Source organism: Juglans regia, chromosome 1 (assembly GCF_001411555.2).
Source record: "Juglans regia cultivar Chandler chromosome 1, Walnut 2.0, whole genome shotgun sequence".
Classification (NCBI taxonomy): Eukaryota; Viridiplantae; Streptophyta; class Magnoliopsida; order Fagales; family Juglandaceae; genus Juglans; species Juglans regia.
Genome location: NC_049901.1, coordinates 12,279,006 through 12,290,858, shown reverse-complemented (window position 1 = coordinate 12,290,858; position 11,853 = coordinate 12,279,006). Strand labels below are relative to the sequence as shown.

Sequence of the window (11,853 nt, the reverse complement as noted above, 5' to 3'; positions counted from 1 at the left end):
TATGATAAAATATATAATTTCATAATTAAAAAAAATAAAATATTTTTGAAATTATTAATTAGTCATGAATAAATGGATAATCCAATGTAGAGATTTAATGTGAATTTGGCAAATAGCTATTCTAATGTAAAGACTTATGTGAATGTAATAGTTAAAAGTTAAATTCATCTTATATTTATAAAAAATATACTTTAACTTTAACTAATCCAATGAGAGTGCTATAACCAGATTGGTAATTGTTTATTTGAAGCATATCAACAAAAAATAATATGGTAATTGCTTATTTGAAGCATATCAAGAAAAACTAATTTTAGGAAAATAATAATAATAATAATTTATTATTATTTGGTTCAAAGATGCATAATTCAATAATTTTCTCGATATGCAAAATCAATCTTTAAAATATGTGATTTTTTATATTCATATAGAAAAATCATTGCTAATGTGAAAAATGCTTAGCGTTATAAATCTCATATAAAACATAAAACGACATGACCACATCTATGAATAGAACTTATAATGTCACAGTGAACCAGTTTCAAAGAAAAAATAAAGAAAATACTTATATAGACTTTTATTTATGTATAATTAATGGGTGTGTTCACTTGCATTTTGTGTACTTGGTGATTATTGATTTTTTATTTTTTTTTGGATTGATTGATTTAGAAAGGTAATTGATAAATATATTCTTATACGTGCTTTGATTTTATATATTAATATTTATTGATAAAATTGGATATATGAAATTTGTAATAATTACATATATAGAATTTCTATTTTTTAGCACTTGGTACTAATTGTAAAAACAAAAAAAGGTTTAATTAAAAAATAAAAATATTTTTTTATTATTTGGTTCAACGATGCATAATTCAATGTGGGAGTTTTCCTTATTATATAAAATCAATTTTAAAAGATGTAATTTTAAATATGCATGTAGAGAAACTAATGCTCGTGCTCTAATCCATGTAATATTTGGGTTCGAATTCACTTTGTTTATCCACGTAATTCTTCTAGAAATAAATCAAGAAAATCAGAAAACCTAAAAATTTCATTAGCAATTACAAACAATTTCGACATGAAATTGTAGACACGCCTCTATTTTAATAAGTGAAAATAGAGGCGTATTGCATTCTTTGATTGATGAACATTATTCTTTTTCTCCAATTTGAAAACACAGCTAGGGCAGAAAAACGTAAGAGGGAATAATTCTGAGGTGATGGCAACCATCTTGCTTCTTCTTCTCTTCTCAGCAATTTTCACTGCAGAAGCTCAACAGGCTGGGCAACCCGTTATCAGGCCAAGTTCTTTGTTAACACCTACAGGCACTGATGGTACCAACTCTTCATGGCTATCACATTCCGGTCTATATGCCTTTGGATTCTACAAGCAGGACAACGGCTATGCTGTCGGGATTTTTATTGCCGAGATTCCACAGAAGACTGTGGTCTGGACAGCCAACCGAGACGATCCTCCACTTCCCGCTGATGTTAAATTGAACTTCACAAGCGACGGACGACTAATTCTGCAATCGGCACACGAGACCAGGATCGCTAGTAGTCCCGAAGCTGCAGCAGCGGCATCGATGCTGGATTCGGGCAACTTTGTTCTCTATGACTCTGATTCAGTGTGGGTTATGGGTTAGTTAAGTCCAGCAGGTTCTTACGGACCAAGGGGTCCAACTTGTAATTGTTATGGAGCACGTTTTAAATTTAGTGTTTGTTAAGTGTTTGTTATTCAGTTCCTTATTTTCAGTCCGTAGGGTTAGTGGGTCAGTTGGTTTCGTGGGTCAGTTTATTATTTGACTAAGTCCATGTAAAACTCTATTTATATGGCAGTTATCAATGCATGATATATCACATTTTTCAGAATATTGTGTTTACACTTGTGGAGGCTAGGCACCTCGAATTGCCTACCCTATTTTCCTGAATTACAAATTACAAATTGACATCAAGCATAACAGATGATAGGTGATTTGACGGTGTGAGGCCATTTCCTATGGTTGTTTCACCATTTGTTTTCCTTGCTTTCATGAATCTTCACGAATTGGCAACCACGTCTAATAAAGATTCGTGTTTGCCGCATGAGTTTGGAAAAATACTGTTAGATGGCATCTCATTTTGAAGTGGTCTTCATATTTGAAATGGTGCCTTAACTTTGAACTTCAAATGTGCAGAGCCTGTAAAGCCACCAAAATACGTCATTCTTTTTTCAAGGACAACCAAGAGTCTCCTTTCGAACCATCATCTTTCATTTGATCACATTGTGCGGGTCATAGGCTAGTGGTAATACTGACAAAGACGTTTTGGGGTCCTGAGTCCTAACAACGAAATTGAACACTACTTTATCTCCTGTCTCTGGTGGAGCAGATAAGTGAAAATAATGCGTTGTGCACAAGATATTTTAGCACTTACAGCACTGTCAACGGGATATGTAAAATTTTTATTTCTGTATAATTTAAAGAAAATAATCTAAAAAATACATCCAATGGATTATTTAATTTATCTATAATTTTCAATTGACAACAATTTTATCGCTATATCTAACGGTAACTATTTAAAATTGTAAAAAATAGATAAATTAGTATATAGTATATTGTAAAAATTATTATATAAAATAAAAAAAATTAATTTTGATAATATATTTTAAATAATAGAATAAAGAATATGGTGGGGAGTTCTCAGGATGAGTTAGGATCCCAAACTCATCATTACAATTTTTTCAAATCTCAATATAAAATATAATAAACAATTCAAAATTTTCAAATATCAAAATAATAATAATATTAAAAAATAATATTCTAATAATATTTTTTCATCTCAATTTAACTCAATTCAACTCACTTCAACATCCAAACACAACAAAATGCCAGAAACAGGACAATCTATACAGGCGGCTATGCTTTGTCTCAATCTTAATTCACGAGACTTTTTTCCCAACAGGCCCCACAGTCACGCACCATTTCACTAAGGCCTTGTGTGCTCTTATTTCTATAAGAATAAGTCTACTTGCACTCGGCGTGGGAACCCCCCGCGTACCCGTCCCTCCACGTGGAAAAATTGAAACGGCACATTTTATGTTTAACCCAAACGACAGGTCCACTCACGAACAAAGCATGAAGGGGTCTTCTTCTCATCTTCTTCATCTACCCACGTGTAGTTGAACACAGGTTTGGTTCTTCTCATCTTCTTCTACCCATGTAGAAGATTGGGTGATTGTGGCGTTTTTTCACCCGCTTCACGCAAGAAACTTTTCTTCCTTTTTTTTGGAACGAAACAGACAGGGTTGATTTTAAAATCAGGTTTGAGTCAAATTTTGGTGACAATCCAACGGATCCATGATGTTGATGCTTGCTTTTCTCAAAGAGAGGTCGTGAACAGATAACAGATGCAACCTAACAGTCTCAAGAGCTTTTCTTTGGTTTCTCTTCACAATCTACTCTTACAATTTATATTATTATTTTTACTCACCAAAAATTGATAGAACTTAGTCCATGACCATTTCCATTTTCCCTTTTTGTGCACGGACAGAGAGAGATTGGCAGAGAGATCCCTGTTTTCCAGTTCTGTCCCTGAAGAATTTACAGTGGGAAAACACCCGGGTTCCATGCCACGAGTAGTCCCCTCCAGCTAAGGTAGTTGAAGAATTTGAAAGTTTTTCAATTCCCATACCCCTTTCTTTGGCGAGAAATTCTATTTGCAGTCCCCAAATGGGGACTGCATGTGCAAGCCCTTCATTAAATGAAACAAAGTATTATTTTGAGAAGGATATTATTGTAATTTAAAAATTTTTAAAGACAAAATTGACTATGCTTGCACATACAGTCCCCAAATGGGGACTGTATGTAGCATTGCTCTTCTTTGGCACACGTATAATGATACCCTTGAGAGGAGAGAGTCCAGATCTAAGAGTGTGAACTTGAGAGGAAAGAGCCCAGATCTTGAGAGGAGGAGAGGTTTGATCTTGAAGTTTTGAAGTAAGTCAAATACGGCAGAACGTGATTAGAGAGCAGAGATGGACTTATGAAGTCCTGGACTAGCGTGCAAAGTTGAGAAAATAAACTAAAAAAAAAAACTCAGAAATTATCCTTTTCTGAAATCGTTGTTTTTTTTTAATAATAATATCGGCTGACGAGCCGATTCCGCAAAAGGTACCCATCCTCGGGTACCTGTAGCAGAACTGTTTCTATAAATCCATGTATGGTTCTCGGTGTGATCTTCCATCCCCAAAGCACTCTCATATTATAGGTATTACAAGTTTTACTCTGTTTTTCCTGTCGCTACCGTCGATCAAAACCGACGTGTATCAATACAGATTTCAAAAGAGAAGGTACGGGTCATCAACTTTCACTATTGTAAGTTTCCTAATGACTTATACATCTTCATATTTATTTTTATATTTACATAATATCTCTTCAAATTAGCCTGTATTAGATTATATATTTTTAAAATTTTACATAGCTATAAACACTATGATACGAACCCATGTTTTTTCAAATTTAAAGAAATAATATTCAATCTCTAAATATTATTTTATTATTTTTTCTCTTTCCTACCTTTCGATCTTTCTCTCAATAACAACGCAAACAAAGAAACTAACCAAAGAGGACCTAACCAGATTGGTAATTACTTATTTAAAGCATATCAACAAAAAATAATTTGAAAATTGCTTATTTGAAGCATATCAAGAAAAAATAATTTTAGAAAAAAACAAATATTTTATTATTATTTAGTTTAAAAATGTATAATTCAATAGTTTATTTGATATGCAAAATTAATCTTTAAAATATGTGATTTTTTATATGCATATAGAAAAATCATTGCTAATGTGAAAAATGCTTAGCGTTATAAATCTCATATAAAACATAAAACGACATGACCACATCTATGAATAGAACTTATACTGTCGCATCTCAGCCATGTACAGTGAACCAGCTTCAAAGAAAAAATAAAGAAAATACTTATATAGACTTTTATTTATATATAATTATGGGGTGTGTTCACTTGCATTTTGTGTACTTAGTGATTATAGATTTTTTTTTTTTTTGGATTGATTGATTTAGAAAGTTAATTGATAAAAATATTCTTATACGTGCTTTGAATTTATATATTAATATTTATTGATAAAATTGATCATTTTGATATATGAAATTTGTATTTTTTAACACATGGTACTAATTATAAAATAAAAAATAAAAAAATAAAAAAATAAAAATTTAAGAAAAAAATAAAAATAAAAATAATAATTATTATTTGGTTCAACGATGCATAATTCAATATGAGAATTTTTCTTATCATGCAATCGGCACAATGCAGCAAGACCACGATCGCTAGTAGTACCGAAGCTGCAGCAACGACATCGATGCTGGATTCAGGCAACTTTGTTCTCTATGACTCTGATAACTCGACAATTTGGCGGAGTTTCGATCATCCAACTGACACCTTCTCACCAGGTCAGACGCTTACAACCGACAAAGTGTTGTTTTCCAGTCGTTCGGACACCGACCACTCAACAGGAATTTTTCGTCTCATAATGCAACAAGATGGCTAGCTGGCGATGTACCCGGTTGGAACCCCATTCACAATTGAGTATGGTTATGGGGGAGTTGGTGTTCCTGGAGAAGGAACTGATGTTTCACTAAATTTTCATACTGATGGTCACCTCTACTTGCTCAATGGCACTGGAATATATATAGTGAATATTACATAGGGAAGTCTAACAAAAGGTATAATCTACCGTTTGACAATTGACCCTGACGGCATCTCGTGACATTACTGGCACAATCTGGATCAGAATGGTGATTGGAAAGTCACATGGTCAAATCCGATCGATGTGTGTCTCCCTGGGGGTCTCTGTGGCATCAATGGATTTTGTGTTCTAAACGATCAAGATGCTGATTGCAAATGTCTTCCCGGATTCAAACGTGTTAACGAAGACAATTGGGCTTCAGGATGTGAAAGGAATTTTGATTCTAAAAGCTGCAAAAGCAATGAAGCAGTTTCCGGATATACCATGGAAGCAAAGCCTAATATCGTATGGGAAAATGCTAACTATTCTATCCAAATATCTCCAACCCAAGAAGAATGTGGAGAAGCATGTTTGAGGGACTGTAACTGTGAAGCTGCGTTGTACAAAGACGGAGAGTGTTGGAAATAAAGGCTTCCTTTGAGATTTGGAAGAAGAAAACTGGTTGACTCGAGCGTAGCCCTCATCAAGGTAGGTACGTCTTCACTCTCTACGGATCCAATTGTGCCGAAAGAAAGTAACAAGGAGGTTCGAGTGGACATCCTCGTTATTGGTGTTTCGTTGATTGCATTTGCATGCATTGTCTTGGCAGTTTCTGGATTTGTAGTTTGCAAATATCGTGTTCGGGCCAACAAAAACATATCTAACAATGAACAAGTTGGCTTGGGTGAGGATGTTACTCCAAAATCATATACTTATGCAGAGCTTGAGAAAGTGACTGATGGTTTCAAGAAAGAGCTTGGTAGAGGAGCCTTTGGGATTGTTTATAGAGGGGCAATATGGAATGGCAAGAAGATTGTGGCCGTCAAACGTCTAGACAAATTGTTGGCCGAGCGGGAAAGAGAGTCTCAGACGGAGGTGATAGTTATTGGGAAAACCCATCACAAAAACCTAGTCCGTTTACTCGGGCATTGCCATGATGGACTGAATAGGCTTTTGGTGTACGATTACATGTGCAACGGTTCACTTGCAGATATACTCTTCAAGCCATCAAAACAACGACCTTCTTGGGATAGAAGAATTGAAATTACTCGCAATATAGCAAAAGGAATTCTCTATCTCCACGAAGAGTGTGAGCAACAGATCATTCACTGCGACATAAAACCACATAACATTCTCATGGATGAGAACGAGTGTGCAAAACTTGCTGATTTCGGATTAGCGAAGTTGCTGAAACCAGACCAAACCAAAACATATACCGACATAAGAGGCACAAAGGGATATGTCGCACCAGAGTGGCATCGGAATCTGCCCGTGACAGTCAAAGTAGATGTGTATAGCTTTGGAATTGTGCTCTTGGAGATTATTTGTTGTCGAAGGAATACGGACTTTGATCTTCCTGAGGAAGAAGCACTCCTTGAAGAATGGGCATACCATTGCTTTGAGTGTGGTGAGCTGATCAAACTTTTGAATGATGAGGTGGTCGACAAGAAACAACTGGAAAGAATGGTTGAGGTAGCACTCTGGTGCATTCTAGATGAGCCGTCACTTCGTCCTCCAATGAAGAAGGTTCTACATATGTTGGAAGGGACTGTTGATATTCCAATCCCTCCCAGTCCAACATCTTTTCTCACTGCCCTCTAAATTGGTTTGAAATAATAATAAGTGCCCAGTTCGTTTTGTTGCTTAGAAGTGTATAAAGAAGATAAAAGATCTCCTGTTATTGGTGCAATAATTTCTTTTTCTTTCTAGCTGTAGTTCCAAATATATGTATTCCATTGCAACACTAGTGTTTTGGTTTCTTAATATATTGTATTCATACATCATACATGGGATGCAATGGTTTACCGACTACATTGATAGCAAACATGGGCATTGACTGAGTCACCGACTCACCACACTCAAAGCAGATCGAGCAGAACAAAGACAAACTGATTTGCAGTGAGTAGAAAACCAAAATTAGCAACAACTTGCTATGGCGTCAAAACCACTCATTTACTCAATTTCAAATTTGTAATCCTCACATTTCAAACAGTTTACAACAATTTCAAACTTTAATACTCTTCAACACCCTTCATTACACAAACAAGACTTGTATTTGATTAGATGATCGAAGACAGCTTGGAAGGAAGACTGTGTGGTAATAATGACTTGACTTTTTTGGGCTCCATATTTCTCGACAACGAAATTAAATACTACTTTATTACATAATTATAAAGGAAAAAAGGTAATAGAAATGATATGTACGTTGTGCAGAAGAGTATGTTAGTAATTACAGAAACATGTGGTTTGTTAACAGAGGAAAACAAAACCAAAAACAGGACAATCCTTCCACCGGCTGCTATGTATTCCTTCTTTGTTTTTATAAGACTTTTCCCTCCACAGTCACCATTTAACTCAGACCTATAAATTCAATGTCTGGTTCTTGTTTTACTGTTTTTCCTTTCCATGTCTTCAAAACGGACACGCGTTTCAATACAGATAGCTAAAGAGAAGGCACGGATCATCAACTTCCACTATTGTAAGTTTTCTGAAAAATTGAGTTGCTATTTTTTTCTTTTTTTATGCTCTTAGGGTTTATACGTTTCATACAAAACAAAATACAACACCACATCTATGCATAGCTCTTAATTAGAATTTAATTTATTTATTCCAAACTAAAAGCTTTTCTTTTCTCCCCTCATCCAGTTCCCATCTCAGAGCATTTTTGCAACAAAAAATAAATTTGACTTGTATTTTAAGGTTTTTGTCTGTGAAATCGGTAGGATTCCTTTCTAGGTTTTTGTAATATGATTTTGTTTTGTTTTTTTTTTTTTGGAAAAAAAATTATTGTGAGGAGTCTACCAAGTGTTAGAAGATATTTTTCCGAGAGATGAAATATTATTTTGGGGGTTTTAAACATGTTTATGTTGAAAATTGAAGAAAACTTCTTTACATGATGTCATCAAGAATGAAAAGGATTATAGTAACATGTGGTTCTTAAGCAATGGAAAACAAGAAACAAAAGCAGGACAACTCCACGAAACATGTGGTTTTCCACAACATTCATCACCCCTCACTCAATCCATGCGTGCTGCATTCTTTGACTTTTCTAATTGAAAGCAGATCCAGAGCAAGAAAAACGCAGTGAGAACAATTCCGTGACGATGGCAACCATCTGGCCTCTTCTTCTTCTTCTCTTCTCAGTAATTTCCACTTCAGAAGCTCAACAAGCTGAGCGATCCTTTGTCAGGGCAGGCTCTTTGTTAACACCTACGGGTACCAACTCATCATGGCTATCACGTTCCGGTCTATATGCCTTTGGGTTCTACGAGCAGGGCAACGGCTATGCTGTAGGAATATTTATTGCCGGGATCCGACAGAAGACTGTGGTCTGGACAGCCAACAGAGACAATCCTCCAGTTCCTGGTGATGTTAAATTGAACTTCACAAGCAATGGACGGCTGGTTCTGCAGACGGCACAAGGCATGGAGACGGGAATCGCCGGTAATACCGAAGGTGCAGCAGCGGCATCAATGTTGGATTCCGGCAACTTTGTTCTCTATAATTCAGATAACAGTACAATATGGCAGAGTTTCGACAAACCAACCGACACCTTCTTACCAGGTCAGAAACTCACAACCGATGAAGTGATGTTTCCCAGTTATTCGGCCGCCAACCAATCAACGGGCATATTTTGTCTCATAATGCAACAAGATGGATGGCTGGCGATGTACCCGGTTGGAACCCCATTCACAATTGAGTATGGTTATTGGGGAGCTGGTGTTTCTGGAGAAGGAACTGATGTGACACTGAATTTTGATGCTGATGGTCGCCTCTACTTGCTCAATGGCACCGGCATATCAATAGTGAACATTACAGCGGGAAATCCAACAAAAGGTGTAATCTACCGTTTGACACTTGACCCTGACGGGATCTTGCGTCATTACTCACACAACATGGATCAGAATGGTGTTTGGAATGTCACATGGTCAGGTCCAAAAGACGTGTGTGACCCTAAGGGTCTCTGTGGCATCAATGCATTTTGCGATCAAGATGCTGGTTGCGAATGTCTACCCGGATTCAAACGTGTTAACCAAGACAGTTGGGCTTCAGGCTGTGAAAGAAATTTCGATTCTAAAAGTTGCAAAAGCAACGAGGCAGTTACTGGATATACCATGGAAGCAGAGCTTCATACCGAATGGCATAATGATAGCTATTCTATCCTAACATCTTCAACCCAAGACGCCTGTGGAGAAGCATGTTTGGGGGACTGTAACTGTGAAGCTGCGCTTTACAAAGACGGGGAATGCAGAAAACAAAGGCTTCCTTTGAAATTTGGAAGAAGAACACAGGGTGAATCGAGCTTAGCCCTCATCAAGGTAGGTACGTCTCCAATCTCTCCGGATCCAAGAGTGCCGAAAGAGAGCAAAAAGAAGAATCGAGTGGACATTCTGATTATTGGCGTTTCATTGCTTTCATTTGCATGCATTATCTTGGCAATTTCTGGAATTTTATTTTACAAATATCGTGTTTGGCTGTATAGAAACATATCTAACGCTCTTTGATATTCCAAAACATATCTGACAAACAAGGAACAATTTGCCTTGAGTGAGAATGTTGCTCCAAAATCATTTAGTTATGGAGAACTTGAGATTTGTTTGAGGTGTCGTCGAATACAAAATCAAAACAACGAGTAGTCATTTGTTATCCTGAAAACAAGTAGCTGATGATTTCCAGGAAGTGCCCGAAAAAGGAGGATCTGGCCGTCAAAAACTTGTAATTTGGTGCATCCAATATGCTTTGTTTCTTTCTAACTATTGTTACAACTATCTGTATGCCCATTGCTTAATAGATGTTTTCCTTTCTTAATGTATTGTATGTTGGTACAAAGAGGGATATAAAAGAAGAGAATAGTGAATGAAAAGAGTTTGTTTCGAGATGCGTTACAATGCTATTTTTCTTAAAATAATATTTGTTCCTTTTAGTAATGGTATGTACACGAGTTACTAGTGAATTGGCCTCAAAGATATAATAAAGCCTAATACAAGGATGTTTGTGTAACTGCTTATGTATAAACGAAATTAAATCTGAACACTCTCGAATTTTACTATTCATGAAATATAAATCTATTATCTTGAGAATAAACAGATCATAATAATTAGTTTTGAAGAAATGAAAATTTTTGAGAGAGAAAATTTTAAATTTTGCTTTTGAGATTTGTAAATCTACATGCCAATAAATCTATTTATAGATGACAAAGGATGCCAACGAAAAGCAACATCTTTCATTTTGCTAAAATTTGTTCCGACGTGTCCAACAATTACACGCCCTGGCCTCCTCCAATCAATACATGTGGTACCCGTTCAGCGCATTGAGAAATTTTTTTTTTTTCTCTTGGGCTGGGCTGCTGGGTCACAAGCCCGTGTGAAGCCTATTCTCTCAGTAAAAATTGCTATATTGGCATAGGGGTGATTCGAACCCCATCACTTTGAATCAACCCTTATGTTATGCATCTCGACCCGAAATATTATAACCATAAGTATAAGCTTATAAACGTTCGATAAATTATCATTTTTTAAAATAATTCATAAATTTCAAAATAAATCTCAAATTATTATTAATAATAAATATAATATATAATTATATTGGAAAAATTTCCAACATTTTTGTTAAGGACTACTCTTCATAGATGGGATGAGATGGGATGCCCCCGTAGTATACTGATCATGTAGATTTTCAAGCAAATAACTACCTAATTTCAAACAAACTTATCTATGTATCATCTACATTTTCAATGAAGTTTATATATATATATATATATAATATGTGACGTTATTCTAGACTGTCATGCATGTCCTCGCCTGCCGCGTGCCACAACTTTGAGTCACTGGGAGTTTTTAAGGGCTAGTTTTGCAGATGATTTGAAGTTGTTTTCAAGCTTTTATGCTGATTAAATCAAGGCACTGCTTGATTAACTTGTATCATGGTTTACTTGAATAACTGAGAGTGCCTATGGGTTGTTGCAACATTTTTGTTTTTGGGTGACATAATATATAGCACAAAAAGCAAGTAAAGAAATACTAAGGCAAACTGATTAATACCTTGCTTTTAAAAACCCAGAGCAACAACTTGAAGTACAGCGTCAAGTTTGGAGAGGCAATTAGGGTTACACTAATGGCGCTAGCCGCC

At 35.7% G+C, this 11,853-nt stretch overlaps 1 protein-coding gene and 1 pseudogene across 1 annotated transcript; both read left to right on the top strand.

Annotated features, from left to right (window-relative positions):
* Positions 1-1,216: 1,216 nt before the first annotated feature.
* Positions 1,217-7,326, top strand: LOC108996106 (annotated as a pseudogene).
* A 694-nt stretch (positions 7,327-8,020) lies between these two features.
* On the top strand, positions 8,021-10,610 carry LOC108996397 (G-type lectin S-receptor-like serine/threonine-protein kinase LECRK1). Its single transcript, XM_018972281.2, has 2 exons — positions 8,021-8,203; positions 8,788-10,610. Exons 1-2 carry the CDS (start codon positions 8,131-8,133, stop codon positions 10,227-10,229), a joined length of 1,515 nt encoding a protein of 504 aa, XP_018827826.1. The 5' UTR covers positions 8,021-8,130; the 3' UTR covers positions 10,230-10,610.
* The last annotated feature ends 1,243 nt before the right edge of the window (positions 10,611-11,853 follow it).

Excerpts from the sequence above, each read along its gene's own strand:
- LOC108996397 (XM_018972281.2), top strand. The coding sequence starts at position 8,131 with ATGTCTTCAAAACGGACACGCGTTTCAATACAGATAGCTAAAGAGAAG. Across the intron at positions 8,204-8,787 it reads GATCATCAACTTCCACTATT|ATCCAGAGCAAGAAAAACGC; the intron begins GTAAGTTTTCTG and ends AATTGAAAGCAG.